We start from the raw sequence: 25,189 nt of genomic DNA on the forward strand, positions 1-25,189 counted from the left end.
ATGCTACCACCCCATGCTTCACAGTAGGGATGGTGTTCTTGGATGGTACTCATCATTCTTCTTCCTCCAAACACGTTTAGTGGAATTATGACCAAAAGTTCTATTTTGGTCTCATCTGACCACATGACTTTCTCCCATGACTCCTCTGGATCATCCAAATGGTCATTGGCAAACTTAAGTCGGGCCTGGACATGTGCTGGTTTAAGCAGGGGAACCTTCCGTGCCATGCATGATTTCAAACCATGACGCCTTAGTGTATTACCAACAGTAACCTTGGAAACGGTGGTCCCAGCTCTTTTCAGGTCATTGACCAGCTCCTCCCGTAGTTCTGGGCTGATTTCTCACCTTTCTTAGGATCATTGAGACCCCACGAGGTGAGATCTTGCATGGAGCCCCAGTCCGAGGGAGATTGACAGTCATGTTTAGCTTCTTCCATTTTCTAATGATTGCTCCAACAGTGGACCTTTTTTCACCAAGCTGCTTGGCAATTTCCCGTAGCCCTTTCCAGCCTTGTGGAGGTGTACAATTTTGTCTCTAGTGTCTTTGGACAGCTCTTGGTCTTGGCCATGTTAGTAGTTGGATTCTTACTGATTGTATGGGGTGGACAGGTGTCTTTATGCAGCTAACGACCTCAAACAGGTGCATCTAATTTAGGATAATAAATGGAGTGGAGGTGGACATTTTAAAGGCAGACTAACAGGTCTTTGAGGGTCAGAATTCTAGCTGATAGACAGGTGTTCAAATACTTATTTGCAGCTGTATCATACAAATAAATAGTTAAAAAATCATACATTGTGATTTCTGGATTTTTTTTTTTAGATTATGTCTTTCACAGTGGACATGCACCTACGATGACAATTTCAGACCCTCCATGATTTCTAAGTGGGAGAACTTGCAAAATAGCAGGGTGTTCAAATACTTATTTTCCTCACTGTATATAGACCTGTATCTTTATTTCAGTTATTGAATAGTTTAAGGTTTTTTGTTTGTTTGCTTGTTTTGTATAATGACCTGTAATTGCATGTTATAGCCTATTTGAAATTATGTGAAAGTGAAAGCTTGTTGAATTTGCATTTTGCAATAAACTGAAAATGTTCAGTCATTTGAACAGATACATTTACTAATAAATGACTTTTTTGGTTGACTGTTTGACTAGTTTACATAATTCAACCCTACTTGCGCTCTTTACTCCCACCGATTAATTCAGGAGTGAATCGATAAAAAGAATGACTTTGAGTTTCATCTGTGTTCTTCGACAGGTTTCAAACTGAGGAAAAGGAAAATCCTGAATGAGCCCACAGGTGGCACAGGAAATTGTCCCCACCTGACGGAGGCAATTCCCTGTGAGGAGCCCAGTTGCTATGAATGGCTGCTGGTGAAGCTGGAGGAGTGTGTGCCTGACAATGACAAAGTATGTGGACCCGGAACCCAGAACCCACAGGCACAGTGCGTCAACAGTGACGGTAAGTGATACGTACACCTTCCATCTGCATGATATGGGACCGTCACTCATAAACATTCAAACTAATTAAAAATCTTTGCCTGAATAGACTTTCTATTTAAGGGTCGTGTCCAGGCGTGCAGTGTGTCGAATGCAACAACAAACCCAGATTGTTTTGTTCTTGTACAGCTGGGTCCATTCTTGAACTCTGTCCATAGGGCTTATGTTCTGGACTCACGCCCAATGCCATAATTGCTGTTTTTGCACAGGCTGCTGGTAGTACTTCTCTATTGTTAGAGTGGCCAGAGGGGAAATTCAGAGCAATAAGAAGTGGCACTGCTGCCTTTTACTCTTCTAAACACAAAACCACATGTGCTGGGGCGGTCTACCATCTAACTAGCCCAAAGGCCCCAAACTCTCCAATAGCGTCTGGATGTTATTGGCTTGACTGGGTACACGGTAGCTAGGGAAACCAACACCAGCACCATCTGTGAGATCAGAGAAAAATACAGTTTACCTGGGGACAAGCACATGCCTGAATCTGTGACCATAGCTGACACTAATGCCTCAATATACTGAAAGAGAGGAGAGCTGGGATGGCTGTAACACTTCTGTAACTCAGAGTTTCTGTGGTAGGTTGTAACTTGTTGTAACACTATTAGAAAACATGGACATCTGTTTAAATTATTGTAATTCCAACATCCAAGTTATTTTAAGCATTTTAATTCAAAAAGTTAATATACAACAAAATGTAAGAAATTAATACTTTAATTCAGCAAGGACACATTAAATTGATCAAAAGTGACAGTAAATATAATTGTGATGTTACAAAAGATTTATTTATTATTTATTAAATATTTTGTTGTATTCATCAAAGAATCCTGAAAAAATATATATGGTTCCAAAAAATGCTGTTTTCAACATTGATAATAATAAGAAATGTTTATTGAGCAGCGAAAATCAGTGTATTAGAATGACTTCTGAAGGATCATGTGATTGGAGTAATCATGCAGAAAATTCAACTTTCCATGACAGGAATAAATTACATTTTTAATATATAATAAAACAGAAAATTGTTATTTTAAATTATAATAATATTTCACAATATTGCTGTTTTTTGATATATATTTTTGATCAAATAAATGCAGTCTTGGTTGAGCATAAGATACTTCTTTTAAAAACATCAAAAAATCGTACAGATCCCACAATCTTTAATGGTAACATACATACAAACAAAGAAGAACACGAAACTCAAATGACTTAATATTGCTTAAGCTCTCCGTGGATTTAGAGTTATTACATTGTTTACTCTTACTGTTTGAGAAGCTTTTGTCAAAAGCCACTTTTATATCTAATTATGTAGGGCTGGAAAATCTCCCATCTGTCTTGGTTTTGATTTACATTATTTATACAGCCTAAAACTTCATAGATACTTGAGAAATGAAATGACCCAGCTATGTTGTGCTAACAGTTTTTTAATGGGATTTTATGGATGAACACTTCGCTCTGGTTGATGAAGGAGCAAAATTCAGTGCCGCAAACCCGCAATTCTGATTCATCCGATCTAATTAATTTCATATAATAGAGACTAGAGCATAGCTGAGTGAATATTTTAACAAACCAAGTGGAAAGCCGGTCTCCAACATGTGGAAGTGAAATAGGTTCATTCAGCGAGCTTATCAAAAATAATTAACCTTAAATTATTGTGGATATGAGGGACAAGTAGAATATTCAGTTTTTTTAAATAGAACCACCAACTCTGTGACTTCTTTTTCTTTGCCTTCCGTATTGTTAATGTCTTGTCTGGAGCTGCAGCTCGACTCGGCTTGCATTAATGAATCAATTATGAGCCCACACCGTAATAGTATTTTACATCCTCACATTTCGCTCCTTGTTCCAGTAAATTTCAGTGTGCGGACATGGCAATTACTGCGACATTCCAAAACCTCAGCATTCACATCGCTAATGAGGACTCAGGGGAGAGAGAAAGGCAGAGAGTAAGGACAGAAAGAGAGAGGCAGAGAACGGCTCCTGTGTGTGTGTGCAACTCAATCAGTTTTGCAAGGCTCATAATCAAGCATCCCATTCACACCAACTGAAGGTGTCATACTGCATGTGCCTCAGCTGTCACCACAGAGACGACTGCCACCTCCCCCCAGCCCTCCAACGAACCTCATCTCCCAGAAAGTTACCCTGAAACACCTTCCTTAACATGCCACGTATAACAACTGTACTTTATATAGCACACTGATTCTATAGCTTTAACAGCCATGTATTAAACAGTTTGATGACCATTTAATTAAATAAAGAAACTGATCACTCTGTATTAACCCTAAAATGCATTGCTCAATTTTCTCCTCTTGAATATATATGTGGGTCAAAATGGTCCGGGATAAAATATGATACATGGATGCTATAGCACTGTTTGTTTTGTCACTGAAATGGTAATTTAATGATTTAGACTGTAGTTTGTGGGTCAGATTTTGCCTGGGGACCAAAATGCCTTAATTAACATACTAAATATGTCACTTCAAACCTGTATGACTTTCTGTCTTATGTGGGACACAAAAGAATATATTTTAAAGGATGTTTTTACTTTTTTTGTCTATACAATGAAAGCCAATGGAGTCCAAAACAACATCTGACCCCACTGACTTTCATTGTACAAAAAAAAAAATAAAAAATCATACAGTATTGGCAAAAAAAAAAAAAAAAAAGGAAGGTGTTACAATACTGGGTAAATCATAAACACATACTTTTGTTCCTTTTTTACATTTTGTAAATACATTATATACTATGAACTTTCCATATATTATATAGATCACATGGTCTGACGGTATTCATATTATTTGTCCATATATGAAAATATATATCCAAAAACTGAAAGAAACACTGGCCATTACTCTGTTCCTCCCTAGCCATAGGCTTACTGCAACATGTTGACCCATTTAAGTCCAGGTACCTTGCTGTAGTGAGGAATAATATGATTTGTTCAAGGTCACCTCTTTCTTTGTCCTGCCTCGCAGACGGGTAGATGGTGAATATGTTGTTCTGGCACCGCTGGCGAGCCACCTATATAAATGAAATTAACTCTGTTAGTCCCTCAGAGTCAGTCTGCATTTAGCTGAACTCCCTCTCTCCCTCATTAACTTTGGGAAGAGTAGTGTGCAGCCTCATCAGAATGTGACAGCGCTCAATAGAGGAAATGTCAGATGCCGTCTGGTACTTTTCCATCAGGGGACAGTCAGACGCAGGTGAGGTTTAACACTCTGAGATGTATAAGGGCTAGACGTACAGCTGATATTACATTTTCCCCAGCAAGTTATTCATGAGGACAGTTGATATGTTTTTCCCCAAGTCTGTGAGATTTGCCTTATGTGCAACTTTTTTATTTTATTTATTTATTTATTGTTTAATCCAAGATGGTGACCAGCTAATGATCAGCTTGAACCAGTTACTTTGTTACAAAACATACCTAGCAGTTTAAGCTTTAAACTTCTAAAAAGGCACATAAATGTCTGTAATGGACTGTAATGATTATTATTTTTTTTTTCTTGACATGAAATGCTGTGTATAAATACCAGCGGTGTGCGGAAGTCTAACTCTTTCCCACCCCCAGTCTCAACCACTCCTCATTGTTCCCTAGTGCCTCCCCTCTTCTCTCAATTATTGATTCCTGTTGTCTGGTGCTGATGAGAATAGATCTGTTGTGTCCCATGGGGTCCCACCATGTCATCTGACTCAGTGGGTTTTCTGTCACTTTGGGCTTTTTTTCAGGGGTGGGGTTCATCGATCGATACAGGGGCTGGTACACAGTCCACAGAGGGGTTGGTGTCCAAAACTAGGTCTTTCAGATGACCTCTGTGAGCAAAGTATGTTTTGTCTGGTTTTACTTTGTTTTGATAGTTTGAGTTTATTTTTCTTATTTGTTTTGATTGTTCCTTGTTTGTTTTTGCTTTTTGATGGTTTGATTTTCTTTGTTTTTTTGTTTTTTTTTATGCTTTTTTTGGTGGTTTGATTTTCTTTGTTTGTTTTGTTTTTTATGCTTTTTTTGGCGGTTTGATTTTCTTTGGGTTTTTTTATGCTTTTTTTGGTGGTTTGATTTTCTTTGTTTTTTTTTGTTTTTTTTTCTTGTTTTGCTTTTTTATTGATGGTTTGATTTTTTTTTGTTTGTTTGTTTGTTTGTGTTGTTTGCTTTTTGCTTTTATTTTTTTATTTGTTGTTGTTTGATTTTGCTTTGTTTTATTTAGTTGTTATAAAAAATATTGATCCTTTCATGTATAAGACAAAGATTTCAGTTAAATGTTATACTCTAAAAACATGTCACAATATACATGTTACATAGCTGCAATTGCTGCATTGGCTGTTTTTCTTGGACAGCATTTACGTATAATTGCGTGTGATTGTGCGATTGCAAACATCGTCGGATCATCGTCCCTCTTGGGTGCACAGCTCTCACATCCTGTTTGACATTGAAAGACTAATCTAAAATTTATGTGCAAGAAGCACATTAAAGTCTAATGAATTACTTTCTACTGTTTTGTAACTTTTGGGGCGAAATGCATGCCATAACTATGCAAAGGATTCTATATGCAATTTACCCTTGTCCTTGGAGATTTTTATGCTAGAAATTAGCAATGGTTCATTAGTAAAAGGGACACAACTGAGAGTGTTGTCCTGTCCCTATGATAATGTCCTCTATAACATCTAAGACCTTAGTGGGGACCACTAAGGTCTTATATGTTATAGAGGACATTGGGGACATGCCCATCCAAATGTTGTCTTGGGCCCTTTGAATTGTATCAATGTTCTGGTTTATGCATATACAGTATATACTGTATGCAGTGCTAATGTGTAAATGGGTGGTTTTCACTGAGTGTTTGTGTACCGTGCACAGTCTGGCATGGAGTAGAGATGACAGCACTTGGCGGTGCATCACTTGCACAGTGTGAATTCTCTGTGTGGGTAGATTTATTTACGCACTGAGTGAGATGTGTATTAATGTTCACACAATTTAACACAGCATCGTGAGTGAGGTTTCACTTTGCTGGCTTTGTCTTTTGTGTATTTCTATGTGGGTATTAGTTTTTAATTTGCCCTTTCATACTCAAGTGTTTGCTGGTCTTCTGGGATCCTTATTTAGGATGTGAGAATATAACAGACCCTGTGTTTTATTGTTCTCAGGTGAATATGTGGACAGGCAGCTGTGCCGGGATGCCATCCTTCCCATGCCTGTGCTGTGCGAGGTGCCCTGCCCCAAAGACTGTGTGCTCAGTCCCTGGACTTCATGGTCTCTGTGCTCCAATACCTGCTCGGGGAAGAACTCGGAGGGCAAGCAGACCAGATCACGCTCCATTCTGGCATACAACGCTGGGGACGGTAGGGTTTTTACTATTATCAAACCAGTCTTATATCCTCTTTCTACTAAAATGGTGTGAGTTGAGCTGATGTTTTGGCAGAGGATCTTCAAACACCTCTCAGAACTGGATTTTCACTGAGCTGAACAATGATTACTCTGAGAACCTTACTATGTTCCTGCATCTCCTGCTCACAAACAAACAGCAAATTGCAGTCTTGTTTATGAGTCATATGAGTATTAAAAACCTTGAAAAACTTTCTAAAGCAATTTAATTATGCATGATGACTGGCTCCTTTTGTATCAACTGTGAGAAGTTAAAATAAATAAATAATAATATTCATAATTCAAAATAATCAATTCAAACATATAATATTCATCAATAATGTATTATAGCAGTGAAACAGTATTATAACAGTGAAAATAAAGTTTCTGGAGTTTATGAGTCAGAGAACATATACTACCATTGAAAACTTTGCGGTAGTATGATTGTTTTATAAAATTCTAATATGCAGATTTCATGCTCAAGAAATTTCTTATTGTAAATGACAATGATTCTTTAATGAATAGAACGTTCAGAAGAACAGCATTTATTTGACATAGAAATCTTTTGTAACATTACAGATATCTTTACTGTCACTTTTGATCATTTTAATGCATCCTTGCTGAATAAAGGTATTCATTTCATTACTGACCCAAAACTTTTGAGTGGTAGTATATTTTGACATTTTAAAATTTAAATTACCGTATTGTCCCGAATATAAGACGACCCTGTTTATAAGACGACCCCCCTTTTTCCAGATGTACCTGTTGGAAAAAGGCTTTTTGAAAACCAAATCTTGTTTTTTTTTTTTTTTCTGTAAAACACATTTATTCTTAAATTATTTTCATATTGCATATTTTTCCAATTCTAATTTTTGTTTTGAAAGTATGGTAAATACTGGTAAAATGAATGTATCAACAATGACATTGGAAATTTTTGATATACCATGGAAATAACAGGTAGCCCATCTGAATTATATAACAATTAGGCTATCCAACTCATAGTAGCCTACCAAAATGTTATTATCAGTAGACGTGAAATCTTATTGTAGTCTTCAAATATGGGTACTGTCTTATGTTTTAAAATCACTTACAGAGGAAGTTTCGTCCCATCAGGCTAACATACAGTCATGATCAGGCTGCTGTAAGCTTTTCTTTTTCTTGTGTTTTCATTCGCGATCTTTAAAACACACATTACATTACATATTTCATGGCACACTCGTTTTATGCGTTTTTGGCGCCACCTATTGTTGTGGGTGTATTATTGACATGTCAAAGTCTAAACCCTGAATATAAGACGAACGCGTTTTTTCAGATGTATTTCCAAGGAAAAAACATCGTCTTATATTCGGGTCAATACGGTAATTGTTTAACATTTAAAGGTAATTATTTTCCGCAATTTTATAAGCAGGTAGCAGGGGCTGCAGTGGAGTCGATTTTTCAGCCTAAATCCACCATTTTTTTTGTGGTTCAGAATGTGGCATTGCTTTACTTGATGCCCTGTGTGTATCATGTGCTTTCTCTTCCTCGGAGCATCCTGCTGCTAAAAGTATTTAGCATTATAGCCCTTAGTCCAAAACTAGACTGTTTTACCAGGGTCTCTCCAAAGATGCCTGCTTGTTTAGATATAATCAATCACCATCTTTTTTCTGCTTATGTGGATTTGTTTGCTCAAGTAGATAGCAAATATCTTACTGCACTTGCCCCCTTATGTTAGTTTAACATTCTTCCATGTGACCAAAAAAAGAAGAAAAAAAAAGAAAAGCTCATCACAAGGTAATGAAGGTCTCTGAGCATTAAGTGATTCAAACCTCAGGTGAACTCAGGCTGTAAGTGTGTATCTGATGTGTAATAGACTGATGGATAAGTGGTTGCTTTGGGCTAAAACCTCTTCCTTCCCTCCACCACTCACCGGCCAGAAATCCATTTCCACAAATATGCAGCTTGAGGGAAAAATACTTGCACTGCTGACTGAGAGCAAATTGGCTTGGTTTGCTTTAACATCACATCATTTTACGGTCATGCTAGTGCCAGAATCAAAGGTTGTGTGTTTGGTACATCTGTGGAGTGCGGTTGCTTTATATATTACAGTTTTAGCACAAATTTGTGGCCACATATGCGCAATGATGCTTTCTGCCCTGTGGCAAATTGTGCTACGTGCTGCGGTACTTGGATTATTAGCCTTCAAACGATTCAGGAGACGGTGGACCAAATTGATGACAAGCGTCTGAGAAAGCAGGTGTGTGCTGACAGTAGCATGAAGTTTAGTAGATCCTGTTCTGCTTGCCATCTGTCTCTATGTGAGGTGATGGAGAGAATAGTATGAAGCATTGGTCATTTGCTGTCTATGTAGCTAAGCCTCTCAGAGAAGGACCTAGCTGTCTCAAAATGAGCAGAAATTTACAATCCCACGCTCCAGTTGCCTCATTTTAGTCTATTAAATTTGTAGTCTGTGAGGGCCTCCTATAGAACATAGGTTTTCAAATTCATAGGAGCCACATTTTTTTTTCACCACTTTTATTATTATTATCATTATTTATTTATTTATTTATTTTTCAAAGAAAATGTGTTAACTTAAGATTATTCATAGTAATTTAATTAAATTAATTTGGTTTATGTTGTTAACATTAATTTAATCTGTTTGATGTAATATTTTTATCAAATTTTCTCAGTTTGATATTTTATTTTTCCTTTTAAAGACACACTATTCATGATTATTTGATTCAATTGACAGCATAGTTTTTAATAGTAAGAAATATGTGAATTCTAAAAGAATGGTAAAGCTGATTTGGGACAATGTTTAATAAAAAAGTCATATACTAATTAATTTCCATTAAAATAAAATGTAGGTACTCTACTTTTAGATTTACTATTTCATTCATGCATTCATTGAGAATTTTAATACTTTTATTGAGCAAATATGCATTAAATTGATGGTTGACAAAATAAAAAAAATAAAAAACTGTTTTCAATATTAATAATAAGTTTATAATACTTTTTTGAGAACCAAAAAATATCTCTAAAGGATCACGTGACACTGAAGACTTGAGTAATAGCTGCTGAAAATTCAGCTTTGCTATCATAGGAATACATTACATTTTAAAATATCTAAAAAAAAAAAAGAATAGTTATTTTCAGTTCTAATAATACTTTACGATTTATTTAACAAATTAAATAAAATTTTGATAAAGCTTGGTGAGAATGAGACTTTTTTCAAAAACAGAGATAAAAACAAAAATCTTTTGAATGATACTGTACAGCTAATATTGGAACTAATTTAACAGTTAAGCAGAGCCATTTTATACGGTGACCGGGAGGGGACGTCTTCGTTTCACTTAGTTTTGTTGTGGCCACGAGATATTAATTTGTGGGAACGTCATATTAACTCGTGGGAACGTGATATTATGTCGTGGCCACGAGATCATTTTGTCGTGGTAACGACATCCTTATGTCATGGCCTCGAGATGTTATGTTGAGGGAACGACATCCATTTCTCGTGTTTCACGAGAATTTCATTTCACGAGTTTAATGTGTAAACAAACCTACGTGACCATAGCAACTGGTCACCGTAATTTTATATTCATTGTGTGTCTAATATAAAATTATGTAATTGTGTAACTAAAATTTGGTTTTGAACACGTTAGACTTATTTTTGAGCAGATTGTAATGTAGTAACATAACATTACTTGAAATTCCATCAGCATTCATTTCATTCGTGACACGATGTGTGCTTGACCTTCTTCACAACTATTCTAGAGGTTTACAGATCCCCACTGAGCACCAGCATCATTTCAGTGGTAAACCGGTCAGTAATCGGTAATCGGTCAGTGACCCCTGTATAAGGCCTTGAAAACCTCTTTCAACACTGACAGCCTAGTGTATATAAAAAGGATAAAATTTTAATGGAATGTTAAAGTATTTATGATTCTACATATTAATGCATGGTCAGATATGTAACACATATTTGCTCTTTCTAAATGGAGGCCTTGACAATTTCAAATGCACCATTTCTTGAGGATGTCATGCAGACAACTGTGTACGACATCAAGAGAAGCTTGACACAAAACTAAATGTGGATGACTGGGGCTGCAATATGAACTGCAGCTCTTAATGGTGCAGAGATGGACCAAGAACATGCAATTACTCTGAGCTGTGCGCAGACTCACTTTTGTAATTGTACAAAGGATTAGTCTTCATCTGAGTCACAGGTCAATAAATAACCGGAGGGAGTGTTAATCCCCATTTGAAACAATGTGATTCTGGTGCAGCTTTTTGATGCTTTGCTAATGCATTGCCCTGGAATGCCCTGAACCACTATGAGATGCTTTGGAAGTCAAATAGCCCTCCCTTTTGTAACTGTAAAGAGTTTTTTTTCTCTCTTTCATGGCCATTATTGTGACTGTGCTGCTAACATCAAGTGTTTTCTAATGGTTCTCACGTGTCTAATGAAGTGTGTGATAATAGTCGATAACCTTTATATAAATTAGATACTGAAGGACTGTGTGCTGCATTGCTACAAAGGATGAGTCAATTATTCATTATTTTTGGTGCTCTTTAACAAGGAGCACTGCTTGATGCATGGTTTGTCCATTTTTCTCATTCACTGGTTTACCATTTTCTCATTGATCGGTGTGCGGTTGTTAATGCGCACCATTGAGATAATGGCTGACCGCTCCGTGGGGACTCTGGTGCTTTGTGTGTGACTGTAGGTTGTAATGAAAACCAAGCAAAGCCTGGTAAATATATCTAAGAGCAGCTCTTATCCTAACAGTCATGGTTGACTGTTGACTCATGCATTAGACTCTACTCATATTTCATCTACATATTTCAATTTCTAGATGTTTTATGTATTCTGCCATAGGGCTGGGCGATATGAGCAAAAATTCATATCTTGGTATTTTTTGGCTGATTTGCGGTATATATCTCGGTATTTTCTTTATTTATTTTCTTTATATTTATTTTATTTATATCTCAGCAAAATTCGTTCTAAAGGTGAAGTTCGTCTGTGAAGTTTAGCGGAGAATCTCAAAGCAGAAGGCTCATGCACTTCTGACAGCAAAATGGAAATATTTCCATGGCTTTCTAACATTTACAGATGAAGAATATTCCTGTGAAATGTAAGTTATGCGTTTAGGAAAATAGCACATCCAACACATTAAACAGCGCAAGTCTCTGTCAGCGGCACATGCAGCCTTTCTCTCAGAGCCGTTTTAAACTGAAACTAAACTAGGCTTCTATATCTTACGAGTTTTTTTTTTAAAGCTCTTCATATAAAGTTTGTCACATGTTTAGAACAAATTGTATTATGCACTTTCTCCTCAGCAGCTCAGTATGTGTCCTCCGCTATATTTTCAGATGCGCTCGTTTCAAACTACTGTATATCGATGTAAACGGTATTGCCTTATATCGTATCGCTTATAAAGAATATATCGATATGTATATCGTACAAACTCGATATACCGCCTATATTCTACCATTATGCCATGGTCTATCTGAATACTCGATTCTGATTGGCTGGCAGGTGTTGATTAAATTCGTTGAACTGCACAGGTAGTTCCAGGTCAGTTTAATCACGTTCTATATTAATGAGCTTCCTATAAACATTGGTAACCATAGTAACATAGTTAGAGTTGAATAGTAATACAGATGAAAACAACCGTAATTTTTATCGTTCCGGTCAAATATTGCAGCACAAATATTGTTAACATCTTTAATTTGTGAATGCTGGGAAATGACCATGGCATAAACGGGAATAATCAACGGCTAGCTGTGCATTAAACGATTTGAATGCACTTCGCGGAGGCAACCACCCTCCGCTGTGCGTCGGGCGGTTCTTCGCCTCCACGTCGTGCATTCAAATCGTTTAATGCACAGCTAGCCGTTGATTATTCCTTACTTATATTAAGGATAGGGTAAATGTACCTATTAAGCTCACGTACCCATTAAGCACACTTCCATTTTTGAGATCAGATTATAAAAAGAATAAATAATTTATTATCCTACTTGATTTCTTAACCAATTGATATGTTTGTTACTATATACCTCCTGTAATTTCAAGTCAATCAGATCATTGCACACTGAGATATGGGTCTCTGTATGTTCACACTGTCTGGCGGCCATTTTGAAAGCTGTCTAAAAACTTTCACCAAAAGAGGAGCCCCTTAAATGTGTGTTTTTTTAGATGTTTAAGCCTTTATTTTGGGTAAGTTTCACTACTAATTTTAAAATTAAGAGATTAATGTTCAGACTTTTGCATATTATAACCTGGAACTTGGATGTGGGAAATAATTACATTAGATCCAAAAGATAGTTTTAGCAACATAGCGTAGATGCTACAGAACACAGTTCGCTGACTAGCTGTATAAGATTGTATGCTACGCTAACATATTACTTCACAGGCGTTACTGGCTTGTACTTTTACATCCACAATATTATAAATTGACAGTTTATTGTTGGTCTGTCGTTTTACAGTGCTGTAATTTTTAAAGATTTCATATTATTTTAAGGTGAGCTTAAAGGGTGCACGACTATGAAATTCACACAGCATCAGTGTGACATCAATAAGAAAAAGTATAATTTCATAGATATTGTTAATAATAGTTGTTCATATTAAAATATGTATGAACTTAATACATGACCTAGACTATTTATTTAGCAAAAATCCTGTCATTTTAATAAATATTACATGAAATGTATTAAAAATTGTTGCTGCTCCCATTAAGCTCAGTGTGCTCTCTTTAAGCTCTTCCACATTGAAGGTCTATGTAAATACTTCATAAACAGACTTTAAATATTAACTGATGGTTGTCACTTTAAGTTAAGTTAATCGATTTTCTATGGATTCTGTCGACTCAAATCTACAGACTGGCTCTGATCTTTGGCAACTAGCATCAGCTTCTCCAGACTGTAAATCTGTGGAAAATCAGGACAAAAATTGTGTAGTTTATTCTAGCCATAAGAGACTATAGATAAGTTAACATCCATTTAAAAAGAGGTTTCATAATGAGGCTAGTTTCTGTGTTCATTCCCATGAATTAAATGTTTTATTGTTTTATTTTGTTATTTAGCTGAATGTGGACTAGTCTAGATGTTGCTATGTGCTTAAATGACACTTCATTATGAATATATAACTGATGAAATTGAATGCCTTGTTGCTTGATTTTAGTATTCTGTTTTTTTTATGATTGAATTTGTACCTTCAAAAAATATGTATTTTTACAATTATTCTTTAAAAACTTTCCTTAAAATAAACATGATTTTTTAATAAAACATGATGTGAGCTTAATGGGAACAGGGGTGTGCATAAAGGGTACAAAAATGTACCCATTAAGCACAGCCAGACTTTTTGAATTTAATGATGTATATTCTTTTGTCATTTCAAATAAAACTAAATATTTTTGTGTGAGAGATTAATATTTTATTTTAACAACTTTTTGTACTGAAACCAATATCTTGTGCACTAAAAATGTCTCAATGTAGATTTTGGTGAGCTTAATAGGTACGTTTACCCTATCATTTAAAGGAATAATTCCCCCAAAATTGATATTTTGCTGAAAATTGACTCACCCTAAGGTCATCCAAGATGTAGATGAGTTTGGATTTGGATCATAATGGATTTGGAGAATTTTAGCGTTACATCACTTGCTCACCAATGGATCCTCTACGGTGAATGGGTGCCGTCAGAATGAGAATCCAAACATAAAAACATCACAATAATCCATAAATAATCCACACAACTCCAGTCCATCAATTAACATTTTTCGAAGCGAAAAACTGTTTTGTAAGAAACATTCAAGACGTTTTTAACTTAAAATGGCTGTTTCCAGCCAAAATAGTCCTCTATCCATAATAAAGCTTTCTGCAGTGAAATATGCACAGATCAAGCATCGTTTACAAGCAGAAAGAGTCCAAAACACATTTGTGGGTGGATTTTGATGTAGGAAGACAACAGGAGATGGACTTCTATTGGAGGAAGCGTTATTATGGATTGTTTCTTGCAAACACAGTTTTTTACTTCACAAGACATTGATGGTTTGGAGTCATGTGGATTACTTGTGGACTATTGGGATGCTATTATTAGCAGTTTAAACTCTGATCCTGAGCAAATTTTCATTTTCTGGGGTGAACCATTGCTTGATATATTAATACTATTAAATTAGGCGGTTTAGTTGAGTAATGGGGTACTAATAATGCAAATGACATTAATGATATTTAGAATACAGTCACAACATTGTCATTGAAAATGACTTTATTAAGCAAATTCATTGTTATTTTTTTTTCTGCTAGAAAATATTCTACCTGGCAAAACCGTATGTTGCTATGCAACAAAAATTATGATCCGCTATAGAAGCTGACAGCGATATGGTGATTAGGTGTCATGTCGTATCTGTTTCAGATTTGGATTTTAGCACAGCTGGAATGTTGTATTAACCAATTAGAAGCCAGTGCTGATACTATAGGTTTTTGTCATGTTTATTGTAGACGCTAACTTCCTATGCATTATATTACCAATAATGTACAAAATGGTCAAATACCTGGTCAATATGCAGATGAGTTTTTTTAATGTTTTTTTAGGTTTTTGTCGTGTTTATTGTAGATGCTAACTTCCTATGCATTATATTACCAATAAAGTACAAAATTGTCAAATACTTGGTCAATATGCAGATGTTTTTTTAGTTTTTTTTAGGTTTTTGTCATGTTTATTGTAGATGCTAACTTCCTATGCATTATATTACCAATAATGTACAAAATGGTCAAATCCCTGGTCAATATGCAGATGTTTTTTTTAAGGTATTGTAACACCTTCCTGACCCTTTTTTATCTTTTAGGTGGAGGTCAGTGCCCCAACAGCAGCGCCTTGCAGGAGGTCCGCAACTGCAATGATCATCCCTGCACTGTGTACCACTGGCAGACAGGGCCCTGGGGTCAGTGCATAGAGGACACCTCCGTTCCGTCTGCCAACAGCTCGCTCAGCCGCACCAGAGCAGGAGTCGGCACTAATGAGGCGTTCTGCTCGGTCGGAATGCAGACACGTAAAGTCATTTGTGTCCGGGTCAATGTGGGCCAGGTGCCACCTAAAAAGTACGTGTTTTTAAATGTGTTCCTATAACTTGCACTCATTTCATTTACGCTGGGCGTAAATGAAATGCATGCAATTCAATCCATTATTCAATCAATTTCTTTGTCTGTGTTGTTGTTATAAGGAAATATAAGTGAATAGCCCAGATCTTTTATTATTTATTTATCTTTCTTGGCATGTGTTGGAGCAGATATTGAAGCAGGTTGTGTATTCTGTTTATTAAACTCAATCTCGATGTCTGTCGCTTGATTTTTATTGACAGATAGAGACTTTAAGTTGATGAGCTCTCAGCCGGTAGTTTTAAGTATCTGAATCTGGTCTTTCCCCGAAGGCGTCTACTGGGAAAATAAATGATCTGTTTATTTATTCAGTTTAATAGTGGCATTATTCTGTCAGTGGCTGTGGAAACAGGGTGTGTAGCTCAGGGACCCCATGCTGGCAATGGAAATGAGTCCTGCTTTCTTCCAGGGGTTATTCATGTGCTGGGCTTTACCCACTGATCTACACATTCATATACACATACGCAGATATACACACGTGAGCCGCATGCTGATCGTTATGGGATTTCATGTGAAAGAAGCAAGGATATTGGAATGATGCAGGGAGAAAAGAAGTGTGGTATGTGCAGAGACATATAATGAAGACGAAAATGTGATATTTGAGGGTGAAACCACATTTACACTCTGCTGTTTATGTATATACTACTGTTCAAAAGAGGTTTTCTTTGTTTTTGAAAGAACACAAAGGCTGCATTTATTTGATAAAAATACAGTTAAGTATTGTGAAATATTATAATTTAAAATAATATATTAAAATTTGAATATGTTTTAAAATGTCATTTGTTCTTGAGATGGCAAAGCTGAATTCTTCTCCAGTCTTTTGTGCCACATAATCCTTCAGAAATCATTGCAAAGATTTGCTGCTCAAGAAATATTTCTTATTATTAGCAATGTTGTGCTGCTTAATATTTTTTTGATTAAAAAATAAATAAATCTTTTGGAAAATTATTAATGTCTTTAGAGTCAATTTTGATCAATTTAATGCTTCCTTGATAAATAAAAGTATTAATCAGTTTAATAATAAAAAAGGTACTGTCCACAAACATTTGGAAGGTGGTATACTATTCATAAATATCTACTGTAAGTTAAGACAAAAGTACATGTACACAGTGGAGTCCAACTAATGAAACGCTTATATTTTGCATTTTTAATAATTTATTTAATTTATGAAAATGATTAAAATTAAAAATATATTTAATTTAAATTAATTCATTTAATTGTAATGATTTATTTATAATTATTTAATAATTCTATTTTCAATGCTACATATTTTATCAGCATAGCAAGTAAAGTTATAAATTAAAAAATGAACTGTCTTGGTATTTTGTTCGTTTCCCTTATGTCAAATTTCTCCAACATGATCCAAAGATGTGCTTCTTCCAAAGAAAATCTGAGCATCTGCACATCCTGTTTTATTGTTTTTATATGCAGGTGTCCAGAAAGTCTGCGCCCGGAGACTGTAAGGCCATGTCTTCTGCCCTGCAAGAGAGACTGCATTGTCACTCCATACAGTGATTGGACACCCTGCCCTTCCTTCTGCCAGACAGGTACTTTTAACACACATATGAAACTTGCATATACTGTAAATCTGCTGATGCATCTCTTGAACTAAAGTAAAATAGAAAAATGTTTCTTAAAGGCTGAAGTTTATTGACATAAAGAAATGGGTCACTCTATCAGAAGTGATAAGAAACGGATTCTTTGTTACCACAATCACACTCTATCAAGGAATTGTTGCTTGGCAACTCCGCCTATAGGAACCAGAACAAATATTATAAGAAGCTGCCAATATCTGAACCATTTGTTATATGACACAAACAAGCATTGCATTTCTTCTCCTTATTATTATTATTTTTTTTTTTCTGAGCGAATATCATACTCCAGTATGTTTTGTATAAAATATTGCCTTTTTAAAGACCATCTGCTTGACAGTTTCTTCTTCACTGAACACTGAGCAGATCCTCACTTCCCTCGTTAATTTTCTTCTTTTTAGTACTTGTTACATTTATAGTAAATATTGAATGTATGTTGTTTTTATGAACTTTTACATTTTTACAAAGAGAACTACCCTCAAAATTTGAGCTTTGCAGAAGAACAATGTGAAAACAGTATGAAAAGAACAAATGATCAGATGCACATATTTATAGATGCCTTCACCCAGTGGAGAACTTCAGTCAGAGTATGAATCGCTGAACCGAGTTTATCAAAAATAAAAAGCTGAGAATTGTGGCTTCGTTATCATCATATCATTTCTCAATTGCACTTAATATTGAAGTCATTAAACCATAAAGCTTATGGTAGTTGGGATGTACTGCCATTTTCAGAGATATAAAGAGCAAAGGTTGGATAAAAACGTTAAATGCAACAAAGTCATACAGAGATTTGTGTACTGATTAGATTTGTGAGTAGAGATGGTGTTTTTGCAAGATTTTCTATATTTATTCATGACAGGTTCATATTTTCTGTCCATCCTCTTGTGTATGTCCAGGTGGTGCCGTCAAAAAGAAGCAATCAAGGAAACGCATTATCATTCAGCTTCCAGCTAACGGGGGCCAAGACTGTCCAGAAGTGCTCTCCCAGGAGAAGGAATGTGATGCCTTGTCTGTTTGTCCAGGCTACAGGTGAACATAGTACCTCTGTTTGCAGTTATGGTACAGATCTTTTATGAAATTCCTGGACTAAAATGATGTAGAAAGAGAGAGTGAGAGAGAGGCCAGTTTGAAGTTTTACATATATAAAAATTGCTTTTGTGCAATAGGTGGAAAACCCACAAGTGGCGTAGGTGTCAGCTGGTGCCCTGGACCATTCGTCAGGACAGTCCTGGAGCACAAGAGACCTGTGGACCAGGACTACAGGCTAGAGGTACAGAAAAACCCTCGTCATCAACTTAAAATGAAATGCAACATCTTTCAATGTCAATAAAACTTTGTAGTTGCTTGTTGCAATGCTTCACACTGCAGCTGGAGAGACTGTTGAATCTGTGGTAAACGCATGAGATTGGTAGTAATTCGATCTGTGACTGAGTTTTACCATCAAAGGGCTGTGTAAACACTTCTTTCAGAGATTCGGGAAGCTGTCTGAAGCAGTCACAAGCGATATCCTTTGCTCTGACTCTTACCAGTAAACCCTTTCAGGGTTCAAATTCAGGCCATTAGTGTGGTGTGATTGAAAAACGTATCTGAAAATGAAAGATGAGAGTCTTGTGTTATATACGCCTGGAGACAGTAATTTTTGATACTATATCACTGACAGAGATGCATTTACCGCATATGGAAGGCTCCACTGACATAAAAGCATTTTTGTGTGGGAACTTTAACTTGGGTTAATATTTTAGACTATATTAAATAAGAAATGCGGTATCTTGGTTCTAAAAATGGATAGTGTGAGCAGTGAAAGAAAAAGTACAGTCTGCAGGTTGTTCTTAAAATCACATATAGTACTTCAAAAAGCTTCTTTATACATCGACTTCTCAGTACTGCTCGCATTAACAAGCATTACCCGTAATAGTATCCCTCAATACACCGGCACGTCTGAAAAAGAAATCCAATACAATAGCTTTCACCCTCATTCAATGATATAAATCTGGATCCGTCCGGCTACTCGAGTCAATAGGTATTTAACCGCCCTCTCGTGTAATCCATCACAAGATGCTTATCTTTATTCAATGTGTGTGGCTCTATAGGTGAGAGTGGACTGATATTTATCAGTATTAACTCAGAGAAATGTTCTCCCTTTTTATTGTTGTTTCTTTTTCTGGTAGTACAATTGGTTTATGACCTCTTTCTTCTTTTCTCCCTCAGCCGTATCATGTAAAAAGTTGGATGGTGGACCTGCAGACATTGCAGCCTGTCTTAAGTTTGCAGGTCCTATGCCTCAACTCACTCAGTCCTGCCAGCTTCCATGCCAGGATGACTGCCAGCTGACCACCTGGTCCAAATTCTCATCCTGCGCTGCTGATTGTGTGGGTGTCCGAACTAGGAAAAGGACTCTTGTTGGTAAGTGCTGGATCAGCGAGTCTAATTCTTAAGACTTCCTGATGCCAAGTCATCAAAAAGGCTCTTCTCACCTACGTCTTTGATGCTTTACATTTGCTTTATAATTCCCTCAGATGCATTATCATCATTTACAGTACATCATTATAAATATATGATATAATTTATATATTTTATAGTCTTTTATACATGCATTTATAATTTATAATAATTTCTAAAATATATTTTAAAATGTAATTTATTTCTGCAATGGAAAAGCTGAGTTGTCTTCAGTGTCACATGATCCTTCAGAAATCATTCTAATTTTTGTGGAAACTGTAAAACATAAGTTAAAGTAACAGTGTTTATTTGATATAGAAATCTTTTGTAATTTTGTAAATGTCTTAAATGTCAGTTTTGATCAATTTAATGCATTCTTTCTGAACAAAAATATATTTAAAAAATAGTGCTGTAATTGCTATAAAATAATTCAGAATTTTGAACATTTTGATTAATTTTCTCAGTAGATTTGTTATATGTATGTACATGTGTATTGTGTCATGAGGATAAATGATTAATTTGAGGAAAACCCTCTGTCTTTCAAAATGTTATCTTTTGTTAGATGTATATACCTGTACCTCAGTTGAGCCAGAAATGTGGTTTAACCTTTAGTATAATGTGCCAAGAGAAGCTTAGTTGGTTATTTAGAGGTTAACAAAATAAAACGTGTGTGCCAAAGACCTATTTGCCCTTTGGAAGACCTGCTGTAAGTCAAGTAACTTTGCAAAAGGATTACATAAGATTAGTGCAATAGGTCTTTCAATTTGGATAAGTCTACTTACTCATGATTACCAGATCAGTGTGTTTTGACCACAGGAGTTGGATACTATTACAGGATCATTCTGTTAGCGATGCATTCCGTATTGTATTATTACAAAATATTTATTTCCCTGAACATGAAAGCATATTTAAATGGATAACATGACCTTATAACTTTTGATCTAATATCTCTAACTGCTGTATGTTTGTGTGATTTTTCTGGCATAGGTAAAAGCAAAAAGAGAGAGCAATGTAAAAACACACAGATGTATCCTCTGAGCGAAACCCAGTACTGCCCCTGCAACAAGTACAATGCCCAGCCGGTGGGGAATTGGTCCGACTGCATCCTGCCCGAGGGTGGGCGAGTAGAGGGTCTTTTGGGTATGAAAGTTCAAGGTGATATTAAGGAGTGTGGCCAGGGTTACCGGTTTCAAGCCATGGTGTGCTATGACCAGGACAACCGCCTCGTGGAGACGTCACGCTGCAACAGTCACGGTGGGTGAAAGAATCTGCGCCACTAGTGCCATTGTAAAAATAATGATTCATTTACTTCCCTATCTTCCGCTGGTCAAAGAGATTGTCCCACTCACATCATTGATTGGGCCAGTGTTACTTTGTCGAGAAGAGTGTTAATGTTTGCACAGATTTTTTTATTTATTTTTTTATTTACTTAATATATTTTTTTTTTTTGTGTGACAAAAATCTCATCTTGTAATTTTAGGCAACATTTTCTTATGTTCATTCATTTTGCTCAACTTATTTTTCCCCAAAATAATAATACAACAAAAATAGTACTTTTAATATATATATATTTTTATTTATACTACAATTGTGCAAAATAATAATCTAATATCTCTTAAAAATAAATAATCTATTTTTACAAAAATAACAATAAATATGAGTGCAAAATTCAATCAAATATTCACTTTTATATACTAATCTGGATAGTAGAAAATATTTTTAATGAATAAAGATTTTATGTAGCTATTTAAAACAATTAGCTTAAACTGAAATCTAAACTGAGTATTTTTGTCTTTTTTTTATCTCTTTTTCAAGTAAAAATATCTAAACATTCTTAATTCACACTATTCTTAAAAATTTTTCGATTTTTACAAAGCTCATCGTTCTGAGAAGCGAGGCGTGCACTGATTGGCCAGCTATCCAGTGCGTTGTGATTGGCCAAATACCTCAAGCGTGAGATGGAAATGTTACGCCCCTTACCGTTTTGTGATGCCGTGTCCCGCCCCGACGACACAAAAACAATAAAACCCATTACAAACGAGGCATTTGTTGCATCCAGTGGGGACATTATTACTGATTATAATGACTTATACTGTCTTTTTACATGTCTGCATTTGTGATCGGAGAAACGACAAACAATAAGCACTACTCTACACAGCTCAAAACTTGCATTTGAATAGTCAGTGGCAAATTCTTTAAATATGAAAACATACTTACAGGCTGTGAGTCAGAAGCGTAAGACTGTCCTTGCAAAGTTGGAATTGCCCCGCTTTATAGAAACAGTCTTTGAGCATAGCTGACAGGCTACTCCCAGGTTCAGGAAATAGTCCTCCGTAAAATGTGCTGCACACACTCGAATATTTGGGTTGAACTGTTTTGGAACAGTGTTGTAAATACAACTTAACCACTGATTTCTAGTTGTGTCCTCTTTTGGAAGCCCAAACAAAGTAGTTTCGCTTTCACAATGAAACACAGCGTCTCCAGGACATGACGCCGGCGGCAGCAACAATAATACAGCGAGAATAAAAGTCCCGCCCTCATTTCATTTGGGCGTTTGTGCGGTGTTTTGCAAATCTCCCCACACCGTGACGTAGACATGTGGGGCCGTGTTTGAATGAGCTGTTTTAGGGGGGCGTGGACGAGTCTTAACTTTTATAAAGAATATCTCTTTGGTTTTGAGACTTTATTCTTTGCAACTTCAGGGATCTCATCTATGCACAAACAGCTTGTAACACTCCAAAGAGAAAGGAAAACTAGAAATTGCATCATAACAGTGTTTTTGCTTACAAGAAGAGGAAACAAATGCTCGACTAAAGCATTTATGTCTATCAAAAACTTTCCTATAGTGAATCCTTCCCAAGTAAAGAAAGCAAAGAGCTTGTCTTAATAGAAAATAAGCTTTCCGCAGCAGTGTTCGTAATCTAATTCTGCTCCACAACTCTCGCCACCTCCTGCAGCAAGGAGATCAGAAACAAGCATTTGGCAATCCGTTCCTCTGAGCCCGAGATTAGACTGTGGCAAACTACAGCGTTAGATGAAAGCATGTGGAATCTCGTGGCCAATGCAGGAGCTCTGTGACGTTAAGGCCTCTCTCTTTATGAGTCACAATCCTCTAGTATGGATTGTACGCTCTCAGCTGGAGGGCTGCGACTGGCTCAAAGACTCAGCATCCCTAGGGTGAAGATGTGCTGACGGAGGCAGGGTGTTTCTCTCTCTCTCTCTGCCTCTTGTTCGCTTCCTGCTTCCTCTGAGACATCCCTCACTCCAGTCAGACCCCATACCCCTCATGATTTGAAGCGTAGTTGCCATTTTGTGAGGCTGTCAGACTGACATGTTGCCCAAGGCAATTTGTAAGGGGGGTTGAGCGTGTTTAATCCAACTATGAGAAGTTTCTGTGATAGGGATTTTGGTTCAAAAGTATATAGAGATAGCCTGACTTAGTTAATGTATTAACTGAAATGAACAAACAATGAACAATGCATTTATTACACTATTTATTAATCTTTGTGGTAACACTTTATTTTAAGGTCTCTTAACTAGTTGCTTATTAGCATGCATATTACTAAAATATTAGCCATTTATTAGTAGTAATTAAGCACATATTAATGCCTTATTCTGCATGACCTTATTCTACATCCATAATCCTACTCAATACCTAAACTTAACAACTACCGCACTAACTATTAATAAGCAGCAAATCGACCATAGTTAGCTAACAATGCTTTTGGGAAACGCTGCCCAGTTTAGCAGGCTATGTAAGACAAAAATGAATGAGTTTTGATTGAGTTGTTTAACAATATTAAGGTGTTTAATAAAATATGAACAATATTTTGTTAATAATTTTACTTTATTAATTTAGTGCTAATATAATTTTGTTAAGGTAATTTCATTTAAATTAGATTTACATTTAGATTGAAATTAGATTTACACATTTTTTTCTTAATTTGAATTTAAAAATGACATTTTCTTAAATTTAGAATTACAAATGATCTAGAATTAAGATTTTTCCCACCACTGGCACAATTAATGTGGAAGGCCGTGTCTGACACAGAACGAAAAATACAAATAAATATAACTTTTTATCTAACAATTCCAACTTTATCACTATTATTAGTTTGTCTTCACAATTTAGTTTCAATTCTGTTGTTTAAATTGTTACTTTCCTATTGGTGATCATATTGAATCCATCTGTTCATGTACCAGTTAGTCCTTTTTCTTTTTTTCTCTTTCAACAGCAACCTTCCATCATCATGTTTGCTAAGCTTTTGAATTTTTTTTTAACATCAATCGTCCATTTTAAATCTGATATTGCTGTGCTTGTAGGTTTGAAGGTGCAACATATTATGGAGCATTTTACATGGAATACTTAAAACCTGCTGTTCGAATAATCCTCTGAAATGTTCAGGACTTGAGCTGTCTTACGCAGCTTTCCCATTCCAGAAAGAAACTATGACCTTTGCAAGTTGTGATGTAAAATAAAACTTCAGCGGACCATATCAGAGCAAATGCCACAACCTTGACCTTAACACTGCTTTAACATAGACACTCGATGCCGTTTCATCTGTCACAATTTATTAGACTAACTCCAGTAACCAGCATCATAACTGTATCATGTTGGTTTGACTCACTATAATAGAAACACTTTCATTCATCTCTCTCTTATCTCTTGTAGGTTACATAGAGGAAGCGTGTATCATCCCATGTCCATCTGACTGTAAGCTCAGCGAGTGGTCAAACTGGTCCCGTTGCAGTAAGTCCTGTGGCAGTGGAGTCAAAGTACGGTCTAAGTGGCTTCGAGAGAAACCTTATAACGGTGGCAGGCCCTGCCCCAAGCTAGACCATGTCAATCAGGTATGCAGAGTGCCTGTTATATTTATTTAATGAATATGTGCTTGCCTTGTTTTAATGATTAATTACTCGGGTGCTGTATTTTGATCAAAGAACTAAACGGAATGACATGTTTATTTAATGCACAGCAATAGGGTTTACTAATATGATTATATAATCATGGGATATTGTTTGTGCATCATAGCTTTAGATTACTAAAGATTGCTAGGCTAAAATTATGTGAATTTACACAGCTTCAAACGATCTTCTGAGATTTTGGAAGTGACTATTAAATGGCATGTAACAACTTCTCTGTTTTTTGCATTTCTCCCTTTTATCTTCTCTCTCTCTCTC

At 36.0% G+C, this 25,189-nt stretch overlaps 1 protein-coding gene across 3 annotated transcripts in view; it reads left to right on the top strand.

The window, feature by feature from the left end:
- thsd7aa (thrombospondin, type I, domain containing 7Aa) overlaps nucleotides 1–25,189 on the top strand; it is a 124,356-nt gene that overhangs the window by 72,050 nt on the left and 27,117 nt on the right. For all 3 annotated transcript variants that reach the window (XR_009267418.1, XM_058754473.1, XM_058754474.1), the window contains exons 6-14: nucleotides 1,260–1,463; nucleotides 6,626–6,820; nucleotides 15,668–15,920; nucleotides 17,409–17,524; nucleotides 18,466–18,598; nucleotides 18,736–18,839; nucleotides 19,778–19,972; nucleotides 20,996–21,262; nucleotides 24,681–24,860. Coding sequence is in view for 2 of the 3 variants with exons in the window: in XM_058754473.1 (XP_058610456.1) it covers nucleotides 1,260–1,463; nucleotides 6,626–6,820; nucleotides 15,668–15,920; nucleotides 17,409–17,524; nucleotides 18,466–18,598; nucleotides 18,736–18,839; nucleotides 19,778–19,972; nucleotides 20,996–21,262; nucleotides 24,681–24,860 (1,647 nt within the window). In the remaining variant the exon portion in view is untranslated. The remainder of the gene's footprint in view (nucleotides 1–1,259; nucleotides 1,464–6,625; nucleotides 6,821–15,667; nucleotides 15,921–17,408; nucleotides 17,525–18,465; nucleotides 18,599–18,735; nucleotides 18,840–19,777; nucleotides 19,973–20,995; nucleotides 21,263–24,680; nucleotides 24,861–25,189) is intronic.

Source organism: Onychostoma macrolepis, chromosome 19, assembly GCF_012432095.1.
Source record: "Onychostoma macrolepis isolate SWU-2019 chromosome 19, ASM1243209v1, whole genome shotgun sequence".
Classification (NCBI taxonomy): domain Eukaryota; kingdom Metazoa; phylum Chordata; class Actinopteri; order Cypriniformes; family Cyprinidae; genus Onychostoma; species Onychostoma macrolepis.